Source organism: Furipterus horrens, unplaced genomic scaffold, assembly GCF_987537825.1.
Source record: "Furipterus horrens unplaced genomic scaffold, mFurHor1.1.pri manual_scaffold_17, whole genome shotgun sequence".
Lineage (NCBI taxonomy): Eukaryota > Metazoa > Chordata > Mammalia > Chiroptera > Furipteridae > Furipterus > Furipterus horrens.
In genome coordinates, this window is record NW_028327187.1 from 85,620,774 (window position 1) to 85,648,193 (window position 27,420).

Below are 27,420 nucleotides of genomic sequence, written 5' to 3' on the forward strand. Positions count from 1 at the left end.
AAATGCATAATGGAAGAACTGAAGGCTCTGCTAAATGAAACGAAGGAAAATCCACACAAAACCAATGGTGAAGGGAAGAAAACTGGGTTGGAGTGCTGGCTCGTAGACCCAAGGTCGTGGGTTCTATTTCCAGTTAGGGCATGGGGGATTGGGAAGTGTACAAGAAGGCAACCAGTTGATGTTTCTCTCTCTCTCTCTCTCCCATCTTCTCTCTCTAAAAGCAATGAAAAAAATGTCCTTGAGGATTAAGAAAAAAAGAAAATGGTTACCTAAAAGTGGTGGGTAGAGATAGTATGAAGGTAAAAAAGCAGGGAGCAAGACTTCTCCGAAAGTACCTTTTAATATAGTTTTGCATTTTGAACCATGTGAATATATTTTTGAAAAGTTAAATCAAATGAAAGGGATGGAGGGGGTGGCTACATAGAGGCTGAAGCAAGCCTAAAATGCAAGTTTCAGAGTGCTAGCATCACATGGCATCCAATGTTATCTTGCAGATTACATGTTGACATGCAGCTCTTCAGTGGGCTCTTGATATATCTTGAGGAGTAGATGCAGACAGTCTTAAAGAAAAAATTTAATTCATGGACTACGAGTCTCGTCTGACTTAAAATGGTATATTACAGGGTGATTTGTAGGCTGATCAATACTTAAAAACTATCTAGGTTTTGTATATAGTATATTTTAAACCTTTGGTATTTTCTAGTTTTTCTTTTTTACTGAAATTTTTGATGTATCAGTATTTCATACACTTTTGACCTTGCCACCCCACACCAACGTTTTCAGTACCTTAAACCAGAAAATTTGGTTGATCGTAGATTTGGGTACTGATTTCCATTTTGTAGATATAGAATCGTTTCCATGTGCACACAGCCTCATATTTGCATTTGAGTACACTTAATGAAAGATGACATTTAAATCACATGTAGAAGTTTTCTAAAGATAACATTCTCATCTAGTTCCACTCTGCCAAATGTATTTCTACCACAAAGTGGAGAGCTCCAGTTAATGCTTACCTGTAATTATATATATATATATATATATATGCCTATGAAAGCAGTGTTTTCTTTTTCCACTTTTCCCCCCCTTACTCAATTTAATAGATGCTGTATATGAGCATTTTTGGAAGTAGGTGTGGCTCAGAGCAATGCTGTGTTAATCATACCTTTAATCAACTGAATTCATCATACACTTACACACATTCATGGTAATAACTTACATATCTAGGAGTATGATGTTGGGAGGAGGTAAATACTGGGTTGGCCGAAGTTTGTTAGGACTTTTTTTCTGTAAGATGGCTCTAGTAGCTCTTAGTTGTTTTTAACTTCATTCAAAACTATTTTGTTAGATTGTATAGTGACAGCTGTCATATCAGCGTGCATTTTTAAAAAAAAACATCAAAATTGGTGAGTTTTTGTGTAGCCATTTTAATATTCAGGATGGAAGAAAATACGTTTTTGGCATATTATGATTTTAAGAAAGGTAAAAATGCAACTGAAATGCAAAAAAAGATATGTGCAGTGTATGGAGAAGGTGCTGTGACTGTGATTGAACATGTCAAAGGTGGTTTGCTAAGTTTTGTACTGGAGATGTCTCACTGGACAATGCTCAATAGTCAGGTAGACCAGTTTGCTGATAGCGATCAAATTGAGACATTGAAAACAATCAACGTTACACCACATAGGAGATAGCTGGCATACTCATAATATCCAAATCAATTAAGTTATTGGTGAAAGTGAAAAATGTGTCTCTTACTTTATGGAAAAAAGTAAACGGACTTTTTGGCCAACCCAACGCTAATCCCAAAATGCTTTCTCTGAAGACCAGATTAAACACTATGCCATACATTCCAACTTGCCCAGGAGGGCCCCATTTTTTGGTTGTTACCCCTTCTAATTACTAATAGTGTCCCCTTTTGATCTCAAAGGGGTTCTGGTTTGGACTATAAAAGATATGACCAGTATAATTATAGATTCTCAAATTTAAAGACACCTTTCTCTTAAATACTTGAAAAGATTCTTTAAAACATGACTGCAGAGTAAGCACTAATTCCTATTTCTCTGTAGGAGGTAGAACAGCACTTGCTCTGAAGTTGATCACCACGATTAAAATCTTAGCTTCAACAATTGATAACTGCAAATCTTGGGCAAGTTGCATGATCTCTTTTCCTCAATTTACTTATCTGTAAGATGGGGATAAAAGACCTTCTCCCATTGTCCTTTACAAGATTACAAAGGGTCCTAATATTTGAGAGGGGGGGGGATAGTTAATTTTTATGAACCAGGGGTATAGACTTGGGGGGGATTGCTGGGGGAGGGGGGTGCTGGGTGGAGGGGAACAAGGGAGAGAAAATTGGAACTGTTGTAACAATATAATCAATAAAAAACATTAAAAAAAAAAGGATAAAAAAAAAAAAAAAAAAGAACAGTACCTAACTCAAAGGGTCACTGTTAGGACTCAAAAGAATGTATATAAAGTACTTAGCACTGTGCTTTGCACAAATAGTTAAGTGGTAGGTGCACCACACTAAAAAACACCGTAACTAAGTATGTTTTCCTTTCAAAAAACGCATGGGTTTCTTCATGGTATATATAGAACTATTACTGTGTAAAGCACTCCAGGACAATGATACAAAATGTTTAAAATTGGTAATCTGTTTGCTATTCACCAAAAAACCAACATAATTTCATATCCGAGGCTCCGGAGAGCCCAAAGTGACCCCAACTTCCTCAAATTCAATGCGTTTCTCCATCCATGGTAATCAGATTGTTGCTCCACTGAGGGTGCCTTAGCAAATAAATGTCACCAATCACCTTGTACCCAGCCAAAAGAATCCCTTTAACCCTCATTTTCAGTGCATGATGTGGCTGTTTTCAAGAGCTCTAGGTTGTGTAACATCATCCAAAGCTGGTTTCTTTCAGCTTTCTCCTCCTTCGCAATCTCCTCTCCTCTTTATGCTGGTGTGATCTCTCTTTACCACAGCTCCTTGTATCATTTTATGTCCTCTGGCTCTAAGCACAACCTTAATGAACAGCTAGATACATGGTTCTGGTCCATGCCTCTCCTAATTCCAACTACTTAAGATACCCTACAAGCAATTTATCTTCTGCTTCCAGAACTATACTTCTGTATTTCCTATTCTGGTTAGAAGGACCTCCACCCACCTGAAGACATCTAATGGGTTCTGTGGACTTCACCTTTTGTCTTTCATATCCATGCTCTTATTTCCATCCTCACACCACCTTAAGTTCAAGACAAAGTCCTCTCTCCCTTGAATTTCTGTACTTAGAAATATCCCTCAGGAAGCATCTGTATGTCTGTCAAAACCTTGCTTCCAGGCATATCCTCTGTTTAGCGCAAATACATTTTTATAAAAATTTAAAAAAAAAGAAATATCCCTCTGGCAGCCATATGCAGGGTAGATGGTGTGTTAAAGCAGGCAGGAAGACTACTGTAAATTCAATATTGTACTTTTGCATAAATTCCGTGGATGGTTCTGTTAACCACAGCATCAGGTATGAACATCTCTCATGGCAGGAGGCTTTACAACATCAGGGCCTTCCTCCCTGTCCAGTTGTCTTTAAACACTCCACCAACCCTGTAGTCAAAGTTCCCAAATCCTCTTGCTCTGGAAGGTGTGACCATTGATGTAAATTAAACCCTGCTGAAATGCAAGCCCCAATACCACTCACCTTTTATTACCTCTTCTAGGTTTTTGCCTGATACATCACATGAATCTCCCATATTATATGTGTATGAAGGGTAGAAGGCAGGGATCACATCTTATTCAGATTTTAGGAGATGCTAAATAAATATAGACAAGTTGAAAATACACATAATAACTTAAAGATTTAATAACTAGGTTCTGAGAAGCAGATACTTCATTTCGGGTAAACTCATATTATGTGACCTTCAGTTTCAGTTGACCAATTACTAATATATTGAAGGTTCTGTCAATTTACTACTTTGGAAAAGTGATTCAGATTCCTTTTCAAAACGCAAAAGCCAAATTTTTATTGACTTAGCTTAAATAGGTTAAGCAAGTGGAACTGCTATATTGATGGTATAAAATTTCCTATTTAATTGGTGACAATGAGGAAAAAATATGATTTAGTTCCCATTTTCTGGATCAACACTTTTCCCCCCCTAATATTGTAATTAGTTTCTTTGCATAAACAATGTTATGATGAAATCTCTTATTATTAAGGAGCCAGGACTCAGTTTGCTTTAATGGAACTTACCTATACAAGCAGTAAAAAGAAAAAATATTCTACTTTTTCTGAAACCTGAAATTGGAAATTATGAAGGATATTAAATTAATGAAAAGCAGTTTTACATATGCCTTTTTTCACCTAGTTATAATTCAGAGTAATGTTCAGGTGTTTGATTTCTATCTCCTATCCTCTCTATCCATTCAAAGACTAAACTGAACATTATTCTTGACATGCAACTTCCAAACAGGTATCGGTGAAATGCCATTAAATAATTCCTAAATGTCACACAACTTACATTAATCTTGACAATAAACTATCTTGATAAAACCAGAGAAAGACACTGTGTCAGTAAGATAAAGCAGAACTGGTTAAAAAACATTTAAGTATAGCTTTTGCATTCTTATCTTTGTTTCTGGATAGCTGGCTTATAATTCTTATTTGCAAAAATTGTTTGCCTTGAGTTTCTTTAGAAATATTAATGGTTAAATATCCTGAGCAGCACTTAGACAAGTACTCTTGCTTCTTAAGTACAGTAAAAAAAGTACTTGATTAATGCAACCAGCACAGCATTTTAAAAGAATTATAAATTCCTCTTAGTCATACATATAACTTCATTTATAGCATTCTCTATGCTTCTTCACTAAAGCTTCCTGGAAAAATCTTAGAAAGTTATAAAGAACGGAGTAATAAAATGGGAATATGTGCCAAATGCAAGGTACTATTACTATAAAATGAAATACAGTGGTCCCTCTCTATATCGCAGTTCGCTTACTGCGGCCTCACTGTATTGCAGGATTTAAAAATATAAATTATTTATTGCAGATTTTGCGGTACTGTATACGTATGTTGTTAAAAGTTATGTAGGTTTAAGAGTGTAGAATATGTTTAAGAACATAAGTAGTGTTTATAAAAGTGTGGAAAAGGTTAATAAGGGACTGGGAATAGTTTATAAGTGTGTGGGAAGGGTTTATAAAGCCTTAAAATATAAATAAATACTAAAATAAATGTAAATGTAAGGTTCCTAATTTGCAGATTTTCACCTATCGTGGAGGGTGTGTGTGTGTGTGTGTGTGTGTGTGTGTGGTGTGTGTGTGTGTGTGTGTGTGTGTGTGTCTAGAACGTAGTACCCGTGATAAGTGATGGAATACTGTACTATTGTTAATTAGAAGTGACTTGTTAATGCTAATATAGCTTGCTATATTTTACTAGTGATACGGAATTTGCAGACTAGCACCCCCCCATCATGTCATGCAAAAAACGAAAGCATGAAATTTCAGCATTGCCTAACATTAAAAAATAAGTCTCAATTTATTTGCATTCTAAAATAGAATCCTTTATCTGATTTTTTTCCCCCATATTAAATGCTAAGTGATATGCAGGATTTGTCAAGCCCATATAACATTCCCTTAAGTTCAATCACTATTGGTTTTCTACTATTATACTACATTTTGGCAGCAACTGTTTATTGGTCTGTCATTGCAGTAATTGCAACTTAACAATAAACCAGTCTGACATTTTGGGTGTTGAAGATAGATACCATATATATTTCTTTAAAAATAAGCATACTTTTGTAAGCAATACTTTACAGTAGACACCTCAAAAATCTACCATAGATGTGAAACTTAAAATGAGAAAATTTTAAGTTCTAAATCTATATACATATATATCCAGATTTCTATATATATTATATATACATACATAAGTATATATAAAATATATATAATCAGATTTGAAAAATGAACAAAAACTGGGCACTGTACATAAAATCTTTTTAAAACTCAAACAATAGAAAACTCTTTAAACATTAAACAATTTTAATAAAAGTTTCTGTACAATGCTAAGCAGTTTTATTTACACATAGAAAATGTAATAGGAGTAGTGTTTAAAATTACAGAACTCCTTAAAATTTCAATGGCCGGTAAATCTGGAAAAAATAACAGCATTCCATTCACAAATATTTTCAAGCAATAAATATGTATTTATAAATAGTGTAAATTTACATCAAGATTAGAAACAAAAATCACAAATCTGAAGTTTATTCCTTAGTCTATGTGCAATCCATTATCTTTGTGACTTGGCTGTTAAATTTTTAAACATTTCATTTAGGAACCAAAAGTGTAATAACTGTCATGGTCTCAAAACAAGACAGAAAAACATAAAAGCAGTAAAAAAGTTCCTTACCTAACCTTTTACATTAAAAAAAAAAAAAGGTGACCAAAGAAAGCCTTAAAATTGCTAACTACCTTACAAAGAAATGATCCGCTAGGCTAGTATTTTTTCCAAGGAAAATTCTGAAGGGGAAAAAACGAAAACTAAATCATCAGCTCAGAAACAGACAAATATAAAAGAGGTTGTCTTCAAGTCAGTAGTCTGTTTGATGTTGCCAGTTTTGTCAGATATATACAAAACATGGAAATTATTATTTTATTTTTCTGAAGTACAGCTGATCAGCTTTGTGAGAGTCCTGGAGTAGGAGCAGTGCTCTCTGTCCAGTTGGTTGACACTCCGCACTTGGAAGGTTGCATAGACACAGTTTTCAGCCAGCAGCCTTACGAGACAGCTACAAAAACCAGTGGTGCAGAACTGGATTACTTCCTGAATAGTAGAAAAGGTTGGTTTAATGTCCATGGAAATATATCAAGATGAGGAAGATGGTAATGGAGGAGCCTAAAAATAAAAGTAAGGTATGTTACTTTGGTATACAAATTGTTAACAGTGTTCCCTAACTCAATGCTGAAAACACAGTCTGCTTATGAAGGTAGGGAAAAAAACAACTCTCAAGAAAGTTCAACAGCCTGAGACATAATGTCAAAGTACAACCTCCTTTACTGCCTGCCACCTAGCCAATTCATAAATTATGTCTGTTTCTATTCATAAAACTAGTGATGTGCTAGAGTAAAATGCTTCCCCCAAACATCTGCCGTTTAAAATTTAAAAATTGTGTGTAATTTGTAAGTATACTTGAATTCCATAAGGTTTTGTAACACAGCAAGAAGTTAAGACCCATCAAATAGTCCCATGAGGTTAATACTTCTGGCAAAGACAAAAATTTAAATAAATGCCATGAGCTCTAAAAGCAGAAGTATATTTAAAAGCAGATTTGCTGATTCATTTTGTTGACACCAATAACCTGTGTGGACACAAAAATTTTATCAACTGATATCAGATGACAAAGAATATGATAGTGTTCAAAAAACAAAAGTTTAAAAAATATAATTATTGTGACATTATTTAGGCTGGTCTCACACAGGAAGAAAAGTGAAAATGAAATATGCTATCTTCATAGGAATAAATTCTTGGAAGTAGAGGGGGCATGGAATGATATGAGTAGTTCCTCATGCAATATCCAACAAACCAAAAGAAAATTTAAATATTTCATTACCTCCTACTTATCAGGTGCAGAACAAATAACACTGCTTCCCTATCCAGCTAACTATGTACTCACATGCTGATTTCACTTACTAATGTAAATTGATCATAGACTTGCATCAGGTCCTCCATCTTGTACTGTTCTAGCACCACAAAATTTTCCAGGTTTCTGCTTGTTTTCCGTGCACAATCTTGGCAATGCACTATGTAGGTCTTTCGAGAAATGCTCTCATTAGTAACAAAAAGCAGATCAAAAACCTCCACCTATTTTATACAAGAGAAAAAGCGACAGTGGTATTTATTTATTGTATTGCTTTAATATAATCATAGAATTCTACTTTACATGAAATTGTGGACAGTTACTTCTAGTTAAGATGGGCACCAAGATATACATAGCTGTGTTTAAGATTCTTTAATGGACCAGATTTATTCTGAACCAAACCCAAAGACATGAGTGGTAATGCATGTTCAGGGCAGTGACCTAAGGGAATGGCATACTCATTATAACCACTGGCAAAAGCCTAATTTAAAAGTTTGATAAAGGTCAGTCTATTTTGTTTTAAATCCAGAACATTTGTATACAATCAGATAAGAGTAATCATCATTTTTCCTTTTACTTCTCATAACAGGACACTATGTACAGTAGTCCTTCTCTCGCAGTTCACTTATCATGGCCTCAACTGTATCGCGGGATTTTTAAAAATATTATATTGAATTATTTATCGCGGATTTTCGCTATATAGCAGGATTTTGTGGTACTGTATACGTATGTTGTTAAGTTACGTACGTTTAAGAGTGTAGAATATGTTTAAGAACATAAGTAGTGTTTATAAAAGTGTGGGAAAGGTTAATAAGGGACTGGGAATGGTTTATAAGTGTGTGGGAAGGGTTTATAAAGTTTTAAAATATATATAAATACTAAAATAAATGTAAGGTTCCTACTTCGTGGATTTTCACCTATTGTGTGTGGGGGGGAGATCTAGAACGCAATACCCTCAGTAAGTGAGGGAATACTGTATAGATATTTGTCTTCCTCTACAGACTGAGCTCCTCAAAGATAAGACTATGTTTACTCACCTTTGCACCTCCAGGGCATATCATAGTGCTTAGTGCTTAGCCAAATCTCAAAACACTTGTCAAATGAATACAATCTGATTTTACAGACGAGGAAACTGACAATTAAGTGATAATAAGTATGTAGCTATAAGCCTATTAAGGAGTATGAGCACAAACAAAAAGTGAACTGAGCTCATGGGTATACCATAATTTTTTAAATAATATCTGCATCTTATACAGGAAGATTGGTGAGTTGCTAAGGTTCAGGCAGGATAAGGAATAACACTGTAGGATAGGAGTCATTCTGAAATACTGAAAAGCTAATACGTTCATCTTCCTGAGGTATAATACACCTAATTAGAATCTATCTAACTTCCCAATGACTTACTTTGACCAGGTGATACATCATTAAAATAGCTGATGGATTAGAGTATTTAAAATAAAAGCCAACATCAGAATTAAGAGAACTTCAAGGTTTGGAATGGTTTGTTAATGCCTCTGGAATATCCTGGAATTTACAGAAAACTCTCATGACTTCATGTCTTCTTTGAAAAGTTATGTCAATCAAAACCCCAGAGTCCACCATGTCTCCCATTATCATCAATGGGCAACAACATGAACCTCATGAGCTAGAAAATGTATGAATATTCTTTCAACCTGTCCCTCACTTCTGCCACTGAAGGAGCTATCTTGTGAATTTTACCTTCTTTTAAAAAATATTTTATTTTAGAGGCGAAGGGAGGAAGAGAGGGAGAGAAACATCAGTGTGTGGTTGCCTCTCATGCATCCCCAGCTGGGGACCTGGCCCACAACCCAGGCATGTGCCCTGACTGGGAATGGAACCGACGACCCTTTGGTTCGCAGGCTGGTGCTCAATCCACTGAGCCACACCAGCCAGGGTGTGAATTCTACCTTCTAAGTAATTTTGAATTCTAGCCTAGGTCTTAAAACAACAACTATTACTTAAGACCACTGCAACAGCTTCCTACCTCCATCTTTTCAAATCACTTCTCTCTTTGAAACACATATCCAAGTTGGTTGCCTGCTCAAAATCTTCTGATGGCTTCAACGACCTCAGAATAAATAGCAAATTCCTTTAAGTCATTTAAAATGCTCTGTAAGCTTCCTACCACCTAGATTTGTAAGTATAATTAGCATAGTGTGTGTTCCAGTCACATTGGACTACTTATCCATTTATGAATAAGCTATTCCATTTCCGATATTGTTATTATACTTCATAACAACTCATTCTACCTCTAATTCTCATCATTTTTTAGCCCTCTGAGGTCAGTCATCCTTAAGTATGGACTCAAATGTTAATACTTTTGTGATCTCTTATGCCAATAACAGATAGGAGAATTTGGTCATTTTTTATACCCTCACTGTTATCATAACAGCAAGACCAATTTCACATTTACAAGTCTCATGTACATTATAATTAGTTGTTTATAATTTGCCTTCTTTGAGTAGAACTGACAGCTCCTGCAGGTACCATTATCTTCCTTATCTCTGCATGTCTTGCAAGCACTGGCTTCGAAAGAATATTGACCAATGTAATGTGAATTGTATCAGAGAGGATTGAACATCGGTCTGCCTAGAGCTATACTGAACTACAACCAGTTTATTAGCATTTGTCTGCTTCTAGACTGTTCACAGTTTAAAATCACAAGACTAAACTTCTTGATGATTATCATCTGTTAAATATCTACCAGATAAATGACTCTGTAGTAGCTACTTTTAGTCAATTCCTATTTTAGTAAAGTAACATTCCATCAGATTAAATTTTAATAGCTAAATAACAAGAAAATAAGATTAAACATGTCAATTTCAGTAAAATGTATTATATAAAATTTTAAATACATTTAAAAAAATAACTAAAGGGAAACCAAAAGTGGAGAGGTAAGGGGCTTTATAAAACAAGGGTGGGTTAAGAACAGTAATTTACCTCACAAATGCTACAATAATGCGCTGGTTCTTCTTTTGTCCGCCCATGCCATATAATCTCTTTTCCTGCAGCAATGAGAGCTTCCCTCAATGTCTGACATTGCTTCAGAGTTCTTAGAAGACAATACCTATTGTGGGGAAAAAAATTATTTGTGACCAGCAACTGAAAATTAAACAATATTTAGCATAAAAGATATACTATTAGAAATAATGCCAAGAGATTTAGTTCCAATATCTGTGACTTTTTCTTCTGTCAATTTCTCAATTTTCTCAGATTTAAAATAAATAAGGTTAATGTTCAGCAATTTTGATAATATTAGATCATTTAAAGTTGAGAATAATTTGTATCCGAATATAAAAATATAATGATCTTAATATATAAAACCTGATTCCTTGCTTAAATATAAGCTGTTAATTTTGGCTCTTATTTGGGCAAGTCAATTAATTAACCTCTTTGGGAATCAATGTGAACCACTATGATTCTAGCAAGGTGGGAAGACACATTATTTCTATCAACACTACCCAGATAATCATAAACAGCATCATCTGTATAGTTGCTTTGTAAACTTTTTTGAGTCTGCAAGTGGAAAACCAAATTGGTTTCACTATAACACTAATGATGAAAAAAAAAAAAAAAAAGAAGACACTGAAATCCTCTATTTTAACTTGAAGATAATATAGTGGAATCTTTCATTTATATTAACACAACTGAACTTTTCTTCTTATAATTTGTACCTTTTCTAAACTCATATATATGATGCTAATGATATAGTGAATTCTCACAATCTGTACTGATTTTCTTACAGGTTTGCTCTCATTACTTGGACTTCTCCGCTAAATTCTCTTCCTCCCCTCTGAATCTTAGTGGCTCAGGTTCTCCCCTTTGAACAAAGAGGTTGGACTAGATGATCTCTAAGGCATTTTTGCCTCTACAATTTGGAGACTGTGAAAATACTCCAAAGAAAACGAAACAGTTTAGCAACTGAGTATAGTTTGAAAGCGAAGGTCTTACTTGTTTTATTCATACTGTCTACTCTTTGCCTATAACAGTGCCTGGCATATAGTAGGTGCTCAATAAACATTTGATTACTGAAAACCTAAAGTTTAGAGTATGGTAACTAATAGCATATTTAATTTCTCTTAATTTATATTTCCTTGTTATTTTATAAGAGACTAAGTTAAAATTACCATCACTTTATAGGAACCCATGTAAATTAAGCCAGGATAAAAGATGACTAAAAATATATGAAGAACTTGTTAACTTATTTAACAAACATAAAACAGTATCAGCCTCACAGCTGTAAGGCAAATCTGTTAAGTATCATATTAAAAGAATGTCTCACTTTGTTCAGCAATTCTTGCACATTTAACTTATTTAGAAACAAAATAATACTTTAGACCATGGTCGCAAATCGTGTGTGTGTGTGTGTGTGTGTGTTAGTTATATACACATGATGGTATGTGTTTGTGAAGGTGTGCCAGGGGAGGTAGCAAATAAAAATTTATATCATGGCAAAAAGAGAGAGAATATAACTCAAGACTATGCCACTAGGTCTTTAATAGTAAGCAGTACACCACTCTTCCCCTTTTCTGTCCCCATGTCCCATACAATTCACTTCTGAAGGCACTGATCTTACTGAACAAGTTAGCCAATCAGGGTTTCAAAATAAGGTCTCTTTCATAGAAAAATAATGCCTAAAACTCTGTAGATACCTCTGGAAGATTGGCAGATTCCACTATGCTCTCATGTGGGAAAACAAGCAAAAATAATAATACAATAAAAATAAATAATGAAAACTAAGGACCAGACAGGAGGCATGGTATTAAGTACTTCACACATTATTATGCTACTTAGGCCTCTCAACAACCCTGTGCAGGAGGCACTATTATCTCCATCTTGCGAATGCAGAGACTAATGCTCAGAAGCTAAATTTGTCTGATGTCATAAAGCTATATCACTTTGACTCTTACACATCTTCTTATTCACTCCCTCTCTTCTCTTTTGAAGACGAAACAAAATCAGTGCAGTCCCCACAATCACGGAGCCCTGGTTCTGTGGAGTATTATTATCCCACTTTTTACTCAGCAAATGAACTTTCAACTCCAATGCTACTGGCTACATTGGCAGTTACATGGCAATTTATAATTTATGGTTAGTTTGGTAGTTTCATCTAGAAAAAGACAATATACTATTTCCCTGAAAACAGGAAAGGGTCAGAGCTAGGGCTGCTAGTAATACTAAGTCATGAATATTCTGTGTCTGAAATCACAGCTCTGGAATTTTTATTCTGTGAGATACTAGAACCTTAGAAAACTGACAGCTCTATTAATCTGATCTGACAATGAATAACCAAACTATAGTTTCCTCCTTGCCCTTAACATTAAAATTGCTTGTTCTTTCCCATTTTCAAAAGGTAGCCATTGGAATACAAAGAGAATTTAGAGAGACAGAGGCTCTACCGAAGTCCACAGCAATGAGCAGGTCCTAAAAAAATAGTATGATTCCATTGAAGGGTAGGGAAATATTTGAAAATACAGAGATTTAGGAAAAGAATTCTAGGGAGATAGGATATAATATTCAAGACTTATCAGTAATCTGTTCTGCTTTGATTAATCCTAGACTTTGATTTTACATGAAGATAATATTTGAGTGTGTCGAAGAGCTAAAAAATAAAGTGTAAAAAAATAACCAAAGGTTTTATTCCCTCTATCATTTGTTTTGCTGAATTTTAATAAATTTACCTTACAGCAATTAAGAATTCATTTGTTAAAAATCATATATTAAATCACTAGCAAAAACTAAATATGCAGAAGATATGCTGTTTTTAATATATGTATTTTAGAAACAGGGTCAGAAATAACTTCAGGAGATAGAGAAGCAGGGAATTCTTTGACTTTTAAGGATCAATGTGGTTTCAGAATCTAACCCATTTTTAGCTGTTTGGATGAAAGACTATCACAAAATGGCAGGGAATAGTAAAGACAGCTCTGGCTTAGAAGACAACCAAGAAAAAGCTGATTGAGGGCTTGGTGTATTTAAGGTTACATAGTAGACTCTAATCTGCTCAAAAACCAACCTGCAAAGATGATAAACCTAAAGAATGGAGTTTTAGAGAATGACTTCACACATGGGATAGAAATGAAAATATACTTAAAATATTAGAATTAAAAAAATAGAAGAGGATAATATGAAGACAAATAATCATGCACAATATATTCATAAATTAGGCAAAAGATAAACAGACATAGTATAACCAAGGATGCTAAGGAGGGAAAGCTCATCTTCAGGTGAGGGGAGGAAGAAATCACAGAAGTTTGCATAAAGAAGTTGTCAATTTAGATGTAAGCAGGAAGGAAAGGCAGGGGAAAGGTACTTTCCAGGCAGAAGAAATGCCATGAGCAAAGACTACTTAGAGAACAAACAACTGTTTTTACAAGATTTAATCTTGGGATGGGTTTCTGGGGCAGGAAAATAAACAAATGAAGCCATCGTGATATTATATCGAAGTTAAGACAACGCTGGGGATTACTCTGACATTGTGAGGACAACTTGACACAAATGTCAGTGTAGAGACAGATGAGACATGGGTTAACTTGATATGGCACTTTAAAAGTCCTTATGGTAACAATCTCAGCCACTAAGAAGTAGATGGTGTAAAAAGATGATATAAAAAGAGGCGCTTTGCCTTGCACAATCCCTCTTACTGAAAGAGCCATGCAAGGAAAAGTAAGCCAACACCTGAGCCCTCATTAACATACTTGCCACCTGTCATTCCAGGGTTGTATTCCCCCTAGGACAACAGTGAGGGTTTAAATGTCAGTAAGACATCTAACAGTTTCATTTAAACCAACCACGTGGCGGAAAACCAAGGTCTCAGTCGATGGCAAAATGAGTATCTTAAGAACTTTAAACTCTCAGGTAGAAAAAACAAGCATTAAAGCAAATATATGTTAAACACGAGAGAGTGGTTTTACAACTTTTAGATCATTTGCTCAATGTTACCACAAAGCATTAGTATTAGTGTATTAGAAGACTCCCTAGGACAACAGCACTAGGATCTATGTTAACTATGGGCTGGTCTTCGTAACCATACCCTCCATTCAATTTATTAGGCCAAATGGCTTTGACTAGTGTTGTAGAACACTTCATTTATCCATTAAAAAATGGGAATTAACAGGAAAAGGTTAATGCTTAACAGTTTGCTTTAATTTCTATTCAACTCTTCTGTGCTTGTGATAAAATGTGCATTATGTAGGCAGGGTAATAATCCATAAGATGTGTGAGAGAAAAACAAAAAATATTGTTAGTTTTGAAAGAAATCTAATCTAGTAGAATGTTCCTAATTTGCCTGATCACAGGACTCATCTAGGTGATCATAAAAGAGATTCCCAGAATCTAAAACTTTTCATTGAGCTTTATATTAACTTGTTAAAAACAAAGTCTAGAAATCTATTTTAGTAAGAGTCTAAGGTGATTATTATAATCAGGCAAGTAAAAACCAGTGCAAACCTCTTCTTTTATAAGTGGTGAAGTTGGAAAAAAGGTCTAAAATTTGTAATATTTCCAATACACTAGCATAATAACCACCTCACAAGTCACCATATTTTTGTAATGAGAGTCTCAGAAAATAAGAGACAAAGCTGTAGGGTAGGTAAGAGCAAAGATTCTAGAGCTAGATGGCCTAGGTTCAAATCCCAGCTCCACACATACTTATTCTCTGTGCCTTCGTTTGTGCAACTATAAAAAGGGAACGCTTAACTTATGGTGCTACCATGAGGACTACATGCCATATAAATGATTGTGATTAGTGTCTGACCGTGATCCATACCTGAACTTGACAAATAAAATGTGTAACCTGAGTTAAAATAATTATATAATTACTAAATCAAAGTTATTTTTTTAATTTGAAAAAATTGTGCGATGAGTGCCAACTGAAGAACATAAAACAAATTATTTCAAAGGAGTTTAGTTTAGATTACATTAAGTCAGAATTTCTCAACCTCAGCACTATTGTTACTTTGCACTGGATAATTGTGTGTGTGTGTGTGTGTGTGTGTGTGTGTGTTGGGGGGGGGACATGGGGAGGGAGCTGTCCTGTACACTGTAGGATTTTTTTAGCTGTATGTCTAGCTTCTACCCACAAAGTATCAGTAGCACCCCTCCCAGTCAAGTCATGACACGGCCATATGTCCCCTGGGGAAGAGGGGGAGGGGAAGCAAAATTGCCAACAGTTGAGAACCACCATACTAGGTCAGTGAATATTAACTTACTTAAAAAACAGGTGATTGAGGCTTCTGTAATATTAATAACAACAACAGCTTACTCTATGCTAAGACCCAAACAATAATCATAAAAGTTATATTAGATAGAATTATTATCCTCATTTTTCAGAAAAAGAAATGAGACTAATAGGTTTGTTTAATAATTTGTCCATGATCCCACAGCTGGTAAATGAAGAATCTAAGATATGAAGGTAAGCTGGACTCCAAATAACTACACAATGCTGCTGTGCCTGTAATATTTCACTGGGGTGTAAAACAGCACAGACTCCAAGACATAAAAAAAAAATTGAAAAGGAAAGGCAAATAACAAATATAGTAATTACACATATAACAAAAGGCACAGGAAAAGCACATAAAGTGTTACTATTGTGAATGATACTTTTAAAAACTGAAAGAGTGCTTTTATAAAATGGTCAAAAAGAATGACAAAATGATACCAGAAATTAAGTTTATGACTTTGTTTATATTGACAAAGAGAACAGACTGATGGTTGCCAGAGAGGAGAGGGTTTGTGGCAAAGACTTATCTGATGACTCCCAATGGGGTTATGTAGGTATTCGTTGTACTTAAGTCTTTCAATAATTTTTATAGTTAAAAAAAATAATAATAAAAAGTGGGGGTGGGGGGATAAAACAAGTTTGGGGGGCATGTAACAATGTATGATATGCAAATTTTATATATTTTAAAGGAGAGTAAGTTATATCAACATAGAAAAACTACCATAGTTCAATGAATTAAAGGAAGAGATCAGCAGCCTTATGTTTATGTCTTTCTTAATTCATTTCTTTGTGTGGGACTGCTCTACTTCAAAAATAGCTAATGAAAGCTCAACAGCTAACAAGTAGGGCATAAACCTGAGAGAAATTTTAGTGTTTTGTCTAAAGAAGGAGAAACTAAGTTTGTTTGCAATATATGGGGAATGTGTAAAAAACATTTTTCACTTAAAAGGTTAAAGGAAATCAAAAGAGGAATTATGCCTTGAGCTCCCACTAAAATTTTCCTAAGGAGTTAGGCTGTGAACTTTTCAAGTCAAGTTCACTGCATTATGAAATGAAAGAAGTAATCAAGATAATGAATATTCTTTTGATTCATTGTAATGTAGGAGGTATCTGGAAGAATGTGAAGTATAAAGATTAGTATCTTTTAGTAAAATAGAATGTACCAATTCGAAGAGATTTACTAAATGACCTATGAAATTGCAGAGCTCTAAAAGACCCAACTTGATTTTGAAAATGCAAAGAAAAAAAGAATGATGTTGACTGGTCTAAATAACCACAAGCAATTCATTCTCAAAATAAGGAGGGACAGTAGGTGACAATAGGAGGTAACATCATTTCCCATTGTTAAATCACTTATTATAAATATAGGCTCATAATTTACTACAATCTTACAAATTTTTCATAAATTTTGCATGAACTCATTTGATGTTGAAACTCGACCTGAGGCTTTTTATAGTTTTCACTTAGCTCATCAGAGTGACTATAGGTTTTACTGCAGAAATTCTAGGATACTGCTACACACCTTGTTGGGAAGGTAAAATATATTGTAAATGCACTTTATCACCTTACTATATCCTAAGAATTCTGAATACCAAAACACATTTGGCCTAATGGGTTTAGGATAAGAAATTATGAAGCTGTAGTACTTTTGTGAAGCCCTTCCTGAATGTTTCCCTCTTTCAGAAGTACGTTCCTCCGTGCTTCCCCATTAAAAAACATTTTATTTATTTATTTTTAGAGAGAGGGGAAGGGAGGAAGAAAGAAGGGGAAAGAAACACTGATCAGTTGTCTCTCAAACACCCCCAACCCAGGACCAAACCGGCAACCCAGGCATGTGTCCTGACCGGGAATCGAATCGGTGACCTTCCAGTTTGCAGAACAACGCCCAACCAACTTAACCACAACAGCTGGGGGCTCCTCACATTTTTTTCAACCAATTTTTCCATCATTATAGTAAAGATCATGTATTTTACTGTTTTGACTATTTTCCCACGAAGTGATCAAATTCGTTTGTCACCTAGCACAATACCCAAGTATCAACTCAGTTCAAAATAAATATTAAACAAATATGAAAGAATGAAAAGAATTGAGTAGAGTTCACTGTATCAGCCGAGTGGATGAGAAGGCACAAGGTAAATTTTGTTTACTTTCATGTTGATTGGGCAGACTGACCACTTAACTGTGAAAACCAAAAAAATCATACACTGTAGATTCACAGTATTTATGAATTAAAAACAATTACTTTCAGGGAGAAAGTTAAGGAAGAGAGAACTGTATTTGTATATCTTCTCCATTCTACTTCTTATATCTCGCTGATATATATACTTTTAAATAACCTATATAATGCATATGTTCAATGTACACTGAATTTATGCTTTACTAGAAGATAATTCAGAGGAGAAAAAAGGTGTAAATGTTACAATGCATATTAAAGAAGGTTTAAAATAGCAAATAGAATTATAAAAATAAATAGAAAATTCAAGCACACATCTCAAGGCAGCATTGGGAAAAATGGATGACAAGGTAAGTGGGGGTCAGATTTCAGGTATAAATGGGAACTTAAAAGAAAGTTTACATTTGTGCCTTAATAGGCATAAAATAGTTGGTTACTGGTGACCCCAGCAAGGGAAGTGACAGGGGCATATTAAAGGTAGAAAGCCACATTGGTATGGATGGTGGAGTGAACAGGGGATGAAGAAAATGACTCAAAGCAGACGGAAGAAATGGTGAGGGAGAACACCATTTCCTTAGAATTGGTACAGTGAGTGCCCTGGCCAGTGTAGCTCAGTTGGTTGAAGGTCACAAGTTTGATTCCCTGTTAGGGCACATACCTAGGTTGTGGGTTTGGTCCCCAGTCAGGGGCATGTACAAGAGGCAACAGATATAAGTCTTCCTCTCCTCCCCTCCCCTCTCCACTCTCTCTAAAATTAGTAAGCATGTCCTTGGATGAGGATTTTTTAAAAAGAATTGGTTTTGCTCACAGAAGCCAGAACAAATCAATACCTTTGTTGGCAGGATGCTAAATTTGAAGACCAAAGCAATGATGTGAATAGTTTTACAGCAAACTTGAGCTTATGAAAAAGACCCTTGTCTCTATTTTCATAACAGTATATTCTCCATGCTCTCTTCTGACCTTTATCTAATTCACCTATTTGCTTTTCTTAAATATTCAATAGATATACTCCCCAGACTGTCCCCAAATCCTCTTCTTCCTCTCAAGGCAATCACAAACCATTAGGTAGAAGACTCCCTAGCCAGTCAACTCTGACTTTGCTCTCTAAGAGTTCTGCATTTCCAACTGTTTCGGTTAAACAGCTCTTTCCAACTATTCTACTGGCTCTTCAAACCTGCACTGCCCCCAAATGAAGTCCTATGGCACTGATACACACAAATGGATTTTACATAAGGCAGATATGGGCTTAAATCCTGTTTCTAAACAAGTGGATGACCTTGGGATGCTGAGAGGAATAAATGAGATAGTTTGGGGAGCACTTTGCTTACTGTTTGGCTAAATACCAAGCTTAATTTATTAACTGGTATTATTACCAAACCATGTAGAACCCAGACTTGAAAAGCCAACATATCTTTGACTCACTCTTCTTTCTCATCCAGAAGCTTATTGTATTTAACTACCAGAAACTAGATATTTATGAAATCAAAATTAGATCATACTAGTTAAAAACCCACCAAAACTTTCTCACCCTACCTCCACATCTTCACCTTTCGCACAACATATCTGCCTCACAAAATACACAGATTTCTCTGACTCCCTGGGCCTGGAAAGAATCCAGTGCATCTGTTGTTGTATTTCTTTCAATATACTTATTTATATGTACAAACTTTTACTTCAAGACAGGACACACACACACACCCCTTCTCAGTGCCTAGCCAAGAGCCTTGGATACAGTTGGTAGTCATTAAGTGAATAAAAGTACAAATGAAAGGAAGTACAAATAAAAGAAAGAGAGCATTGTTAGCTGATGAAAAGTATATTTTCAACAATAGCTGAATGACTATTTTAAAAAGGAAGTTTATAAAGCAAGGCCTATAGGTTTGATGTATGATTAACATTTTCAATCAGTGTGGTAACAAAATGTTTGCTAATCACATCTCATGACAATGGAAGCTGGGTGCAGAACTGTTAATAAGGAATAAAATCAAGACTCAAATGATTGGACATTTTGTAATGCAGGGTAAAAATGGAGTAAGATAAATATGTAAGTGCATTTAGGTTAAAAAAATGTGAGGAAGGTATGAGGAATATCAGTATCACCAGTGATTTTAGGTGAAAAAACACCCAAATTGTGTGTATCCAATTTCAGTAGAACAGCTTTATAACAAAGATGATGCAAATGTCAACACTCAACATTTCAAATATTAAGAAGGAAAATGATAAATTAAAAGGATGTATGGAAAAGGTGACAGAGGTAAGGGAAGTTTAAATCAATGAAGATTAGGTTGGAAGAAGAACAGACTATGATAATGAAGTCTCCATTTCTCCTCTTTCCCCACCACCCAATCTATGAGCAAGTCCTGTGAACTTTATCTCCACCATAGTCCCTAGTTTGATCTCTCTCTCCACCCTGATGGGTAAATGTCTGTCTGGGTCCGTCTGTCCTATTAAAACTGCCTCCTAACTGTTCCCTTTTCTAACCCTGCCCCTTGGAATCCATTCCCTATAAAGCAACCAGATTCATTTTCTTAAAGTTTAAAAATTAGGATCTATCCCTTGTCTGCTTAAAATTCTCTAATGGTAACCTGTAACATCCAGAACTAATACATAAACTTACCATGTCCTGAATGTCCATGTCCAAACAAGTCCAATCTGGTTCCTGTTTACTTAGTTTATTGCCAATTGCCACCCCTCTTTCTTTCTCTCACTCTATCGTCACACTGACCTTTTTGTCCTACAAACATGCAAAAGTTGTTCCCAATTCAGCCTTCATTTGTTCCCTGGGCCTGAAATGTTCTACTCCTAGATCTTTGCATATTTAAGTTCTAAACACAAAACTCATCTTCTCAGATACCTTCCCCGATCACTTTAGAAGAAGCAGCTCTTACCACACCCCCAACCCAAATATTATGTATTTTACCTTATTCATAGTACTTATCAGTAATTTAATTATCTACCTGGAGATCTCTCTGTCTTGTTCCACCAGAAATTAAGTCCCCTGAGGGAAGGGATTTTAACTTTCACTCCAGTACATCTATCATTAGTGCCCAGAAGAGTGTTTGGCATAGAGCTGCTTCTCAAACACTTGTTGAATGGGATTTATTCTACATAAATCCCAAATATACTGGGGAAATTGGGACCAAATGTCAAGTAGATTTTAGGCCAATTTGCAAAGAATCTTCAAGAATTATAGTGAAGTAATGAAAACGTTCAAGACATTGTTGGATGACCACAAGTTATGAAAACTATACAAGGGATTACTGCATTAAATAGGACCTTAATAACTTTTAAATGACCTTTAAAATCCTTTCGAATTATAAAATCCTAACCTATCTAAAATCTAATGAGTTATTTCCAGTCTATATAGCTGTTGGATAAATGGTTTCTATACCATACCAGCCTTTTACCTTCAGGTGATCTGAATTAGCCTCCAGTTTATGCCTATCTCCAACTTAACTAAACATCTTTAGTGACTTCAGACAATTTTTTCCCCATAAGCAACCTTGATTTGCTATTCAGAACCATGTACCATTCTGAGATATAACAGCCTATCTTCCCCTACCCTACTACCAATTACAGGCATAGATTATGACACCTAAAATCCAATTTTTTCAAGGCTTTGTACATTACTTGCTATGATTTAGTTTTTGTTACCTTTTGCCTCCTCCTACCACTTCTGCCCAGGACTAGATAGAACAGTACAACTGATAAAAGACTATATCATAAGATAATTCAGGGACATATTACCTTAGCCACAAAATTTTTGTTTGAATAAAATTTTGGACTTAGATTTGAAATCATTTTAATAAGTCATGATCAGTTTGAAAAGACAGTATTTTAAAAATTCGTGCTGACCAAATTAATATGGCTGCAGGAAAAATACTTAATATAAGTATTATTTTAACAAAGACATTTATTTTTATCAGTGAGTATAAAGCAGTATATTCCAAAATGAGTTTTATAAGGAGATCAATTCTTCAAAAGATAATGGTCAAACAAACAGGTTGGAGAAACACAATACATTATAATCCTTCTCTCCATTCACAAAATACACCAACACTTAGTCTTTAAATCATTTAAAAAAAAGAGACAAGACTTGAACTTCACCTAAACCATCATTTCCCATGTTTCTTTGACTAGAATTCCCTACCTTTTGGGGGCACAAATAGTAAGGGTAGAAAGTACAATTTAGGGAAACACTGCTATGTAACACTATATTTGAAAATGTTACTTCTAAATAGATTCACAAAATAGCTAGGATAGAAACTGACAATAAATAAAAGCTTACTAAGACATATGTATTCTAATCACTTTTATTACATGTTTAAAGCAGCTAAAAAAGGGGACAATTATAAAGCTGATGATTTATTTTAAAACAAATAAAAAATTGACATTTTAGTCAAATCCCTATATTTAAATGCTAATTTCTCTATACCAGCAATTATTTTGTGACATCCTTTCTTACCCCCAATATTAAGGGCTATCTTTCAATACTAAAATTAAAGTTCTCCTAGGAATCAGGGGGTTCAGAAGGTAGTGGAGAAGCACAGGTTTGTGAATCTACTGGTTTAAAAGTCATTTGTACTTTTGATCCTCTTTATACCACACTGTACTGACTATTTGGAAGAGAAAAATACTTTTAACATGTGGATTCTTGTATTACATTTTGCTCAACTTCTGGACCATTTTATGTCAACATATTTCCATTGGGCAGGGGGTGGAGGGGTGGAATATTGAATAGTTAACACTCCCCCAAAAGGGAGGGACTACAGCAGTTTTAGAAAGCACTTACTTAATCATTTCAAAAAGCTTTGGATCTGAGACCTTGATATTTCGTGCCATATTCCAGGAAAGATGAACCATGGGAACTATTGACTTCACACTTTGCAATTTGTTCCATTCGTACCGTTCCACTGCCAACTTATACTGGCAGGCTAGGGGGGGGGGAAAAAAAAACAGTTATAAAGCACCAAAGTACCAAAATAGATGAAGATAACCATTATCACCTTCTTGGGTGATATCATCAACATCAATTCTGAAAATCTCAAAACATTACAAAAATAATTTTTATGTTTTTTCTGATAATTAAGGTAATAACAGCAATCATGTAAAGAGTGCTTATTGTAACTATGTGCCAGGTATCGTTCTGAGCTATTTTAATAATTATTTAATTTAATCTTTAGCATCACCTTTTTAATTTTATTATCCCCATTATACAGATGAAAAAATTGAGGCCCAGAGAGGTTATATAGCTTGCCTACGTTGCAAGAGCCAAGTCTTGGTCCTAATCCTGGGCTTTCTGGCTCCAAAGGCCATATTCTTAATCTTAACTATCTACTACTGCCTTAAGACAGGCATTATTCAAATGAAATCTGACTTAAAGGGTTATTCATATGATACCATGGGCAACAGCAGACCCTCCATATTACCCTGCCCAGGCTCTGTAGCTTCAGCGTCATCACAAGATGTCGATTCAACACGGGAGGAGACAGATACCATGTCACTCCCGAGTCGGACTGCACAGCCATTCTCGGCGGTGCAGATAGACTCTTAAGAAGCTACACCATCGTCTCTCGAGACGGACGGCTGCCGACCAGATAAAAGAAACATTTGAAAGAATGAGTAACTACTCTAGTTTGCTTTTTCCCATAAAGGGATTCCTTTATAAAACAAACCAAGCACTCTAATCATCACATGGAGGAAAGCTACCCACTGACCACAAATACCCATTTTGGACTATTATAAAAGGAATAATAAATGTCTATTGCTTTTGAAAATAATAGATACTTTCCTTGTATATAAAGACATAATTTTTTTATTTGCTGAGATCTATAGTCTTGAATTTCTATTTAATTTGAATTTAATTTCTTGTACTACAAAATTAAATTTTTATCCAAGGAGACACTCTTCTTCCAATTTATAGTGGGGTATATTCCAAGAAAAAAAAAGACCTATCAGATACAATCCCTTATAAGTTAAACTACTTTAGCATATTCTTTAAAATACCTGTAAGTGGACCAACATTCCAAGCAATGTTGTTGCACCAGCCGATAGCTTGAACCCAATGAACAGTGCCTGCATTTATCCAGACCAAATCCCCAGGTCGCTGAATAAACCTATACACTGGAACATTTGCTTCATAAAGATCTTCAAGGTTGGGCCACCAAGAACCCATTAGGAAATTCAAATTATTTCTGAAATAAGATAAAATAATGCAAATAAATCAAGTATTTTAATAAGCTCCTTATAAAACTAGAAGACAATGTCAAAAGTTTAAAAAATATGTGTTCATTGCATTGGAACTTAATTGCTTGTGCAAAAAGAACTGCCATATATAAAGTGAGTAAAATTAATTACAGTTAAGTTCTGGATGACTTAAGCAAAGATCAGTATTACTTCCTTAAGATGATTTTTTAAAGATCCAAATGAAATCCAAAACTACTTTTAAGCAACACTTATATATAAACATTTAGCTTCACTTCACTTGATTGAATCCTTCACCCTGAAGTATTGAGAAATCTCTAAAAGGTACTGGAAGGCAAAACAGACATCAAGTCATTTAAATTCATAAACAGGAACACTACTGACAGATACTAAGTACTAGGAACCTCTATTTCTGACTAGAAAGCAGAGGTGGTCTCTACTGCTATTTTGAATCTTAAGCAGGAAAGGGGGACAGGATGTCAGTCTGTACGGACTTCATAACTGGTTGACTAGGAAAAATGAACCACCACACATGCACAAATAACCATCATCACCACAACCAACACCAATATACTTTGGAAACATTCTAAAGATCACATTACTAAGCTTTTACTTTAAAATCCAGCTTCTTCTTATTCTATTTCATCATGATATATTTTTTAAACTACACAGTAACTTCTACCAAAGAATTTTTTAAAATTCAACTTACTACTTTAGATTTCACATTTTGAAGAATGAAAAACCTCCAGTGTTTAAATGTGCCTTTCCTTAAGACCTAAGAAATAGCCTTCAGTTTATTTCTTTGTCTTATGTTAAAGGATATGATAAAGCGCAACTTTAAATTATTTTCATTGGTTTAAATTTCATTTTTTTGTTTATATCAAGGGTTGGCAAATCCAGGCCCCTGCCTGTTTTCATAAATAAAAATTTTTATAAAAACACAGACATGACCCTTCATTTACATATTATGACTATTTATATACTACAATGACATGATTGTGACAGAATCTGTATGAACTGCAATGCCTAAAATATTTATTATTTGGACCTTTATGAAAAGCTTAGCAATCTCTAACCTACATGGAATCTCAGCCCTACTTTTTTCCTTAAAAAGATAAAACAAAACAAAAAACCAAGGCTGCTCTTCAAATTCTAGAATAGATTGCCGATGTTAGCCTAATTGTAAGATATGGAGTGGCTTATTGTTTGTGATATGGCTAAGAAGATATAGTCCAGAAAAATTTGTCCATAAAGCAAAATATGGCTACAAACACAAATCCTAGCTCTACGTCACCATGTGTTGCTGTCATATAATTGGTGAAATCTTTCTATACAAAAGCAAGCAAGCAAGATGACCAAATTATCAACAACTAAGTGTAAACACACACACACAACAAAACAAAAAAACCCTCAAACTTATAAAACAGCAAGCACCCTTTTTATCATTTATTCAAATGAATGGTTATTTCAAGATAGATATTATTTAAAGTCATAAAACACACTACAGACATGGCCAATACCAGTCAGTATAAAATAACAATCCTTAAGCAAAACAAAATTATGCTGAAATGTTAAGGTAGCAAGTACTATTTCTGCGACTTAGTTAAATTTACCTAGCTCTTCGTACTAACTTGACATTTTTATTATCCCCAATTCAAGGTTTTTAGATATCATTGGCCCCTGGCTGGTTTGGCTCAGTGGATTGAGCGTCGGCCTGCGAGCTAAGTGTCGCTGGTTCGATCTTCCAGTCAGGGCACATCAGAGAAGGAAAACTCTGACTCCAAAAAACCTCCGCTGCCTTGCGGCATACCTCTTCAGGGGAAAGGCTAAGGGAGTAAACCCCGACAGAAAATCCGGAGCCGGAGTCCCTAAGGCGGTTTGACGTTGTAGTCAACACCGGCAACTCCTGCGGCGCACCTGAAGCCAAGCTGTATTAACTCCGTCTTTCCCTTGGACCCTTCAGCTGCGAAGAGAGGGGGGGTCTGCTGCATGGGCAACAGCAGACCCTCCATATCACCCTGCCCAGGCTCTGTAGCTTCAGCTTCACTGGAGAGGACACTCCAGCGTCATCGCAAGATGTCGATTCAACACGGGAGGAGACAGATACCGTGTCACTCCCGAGTCGGACTGCACAGCCATTCTCGGCAGTGCAGATAGACTCTTAAGAAGCTACACCATCGTCTCTCAAGACGGACGGCTGCCGATTCTAATTATCTTTGTTCCCAGGTTGCCTTTTTATTTAGATAGAAAACGAAATCCTAAAAATAGTCCATCCCTACTCTAAAATACATGTACTGTAGCTGCAACAACATACTATCTCAAAGTTAAAGAAATAAGTCTTTCTGTAGCACAATGGAGATTTTCTACGTGACATTGTTCTTTCTCTGCTACTACCAGGTTGCTAGTCCATAAAAATAAATACAGTTAAAGTAAATTATTTTATCAAGTATTTGAAAATTGAAAATTCCACATCTTCAGCATTTTTACACTGAAGGAAACCTATGTGGTTAAATAGCAAAGACAATAAAAGGTGATTACCTTTTGCTTATATATAGGAAATTTTAGATTAATATGGTTTTTGCAATTGTATTTACATTTCTTACTGAATTTAGACTTCTACAGAAACAGAAATTCTTTAACCCCAAATTAAAAAATTATAAGTATGTGGAATATGTATATAACTGGTTTCCAAAATCTCACATATGTAAATGTTTTTGGTGTTTTTTCCCCCTTTATTCAATTGGAGTAGGGGACTAACACTGAATATATTAACCATAATAAATTTCTAATATTATTAACTGAAAATATCAGATGCTTGCATAATGGAGTACTTAAGAGAGAGAGAGAGAGAGAGAGAGAGAGAGAGAGAGAGAGAGAATGAGTTTCCATTTAAATAAACATTACAATTTAAACCAATGAGAATGCCCTGGCCAGGTAGCTCAATTGGTTAGAGCATCACCCCTGATACACCAATGTTACGGGTTCAATTCCTGGTCAGGGAACATACAAGAATCAACCAATGAATGCATAAATAAGTGGAACAACAAATCGATGTCTGTCTCTCTCTCTCAAAAAAAAAATCAATAAAAAAAAAAAAGGAAACAATTCCAAGGTACCTTTTAACACAAGATAAACAAATAAATGAAGGCTATTTCTAGGATTCTAGGAAAGGAACACTTCC

The 27,420-nt window shown here is 35.1% G+C and overlaps 1 protein-coding gene across 3 annotated transcripts in view; it reads right to left on the reverse strand.

Moving 5' to 3' along the window:
* Window positions 1–6,017: 6,017 nt before the first annotated feature.
* The window catches only part of KDM6A (lysine demethylase 6A), a 201,082-nt gene continuing 179,679 nt past the window's right edge, over window positions 6,018–27,420 (reverse strand). For 2 of the 3 annotated variants that reach the window (XM_090264983.1, XM_090264982.1), the window contains 5 exons: window positions 24,042–24,229; window positions 22,828–22,969; window positions 10,582–10,708; window positions 7,674–7,844; window positions 6,018–6,878 (listed from right to left, as the gene is read on the reverse strand). In XM_090264983.1, the coding sequence (XP_090121109.1) occupies window positions 6,849–6,878; window positions 7,674–7,844; window positions 10,582–10,708; window positions 22,828–22,969; window positions 24,042–24,229 (658 nt within the window). In that variant the 3' untranslated portion in view covers window positions 6,018–6,848. The remainder of the gene's footprint in view (window positions 6,879–7,673; window positions 7,845–10,581; window positions 10,709–22,827; window positions 22,970–24,041; window positions 24,230–27,420) is intronic. The other variant, XM_090264980.1, reaches the window with a different exon arrangement.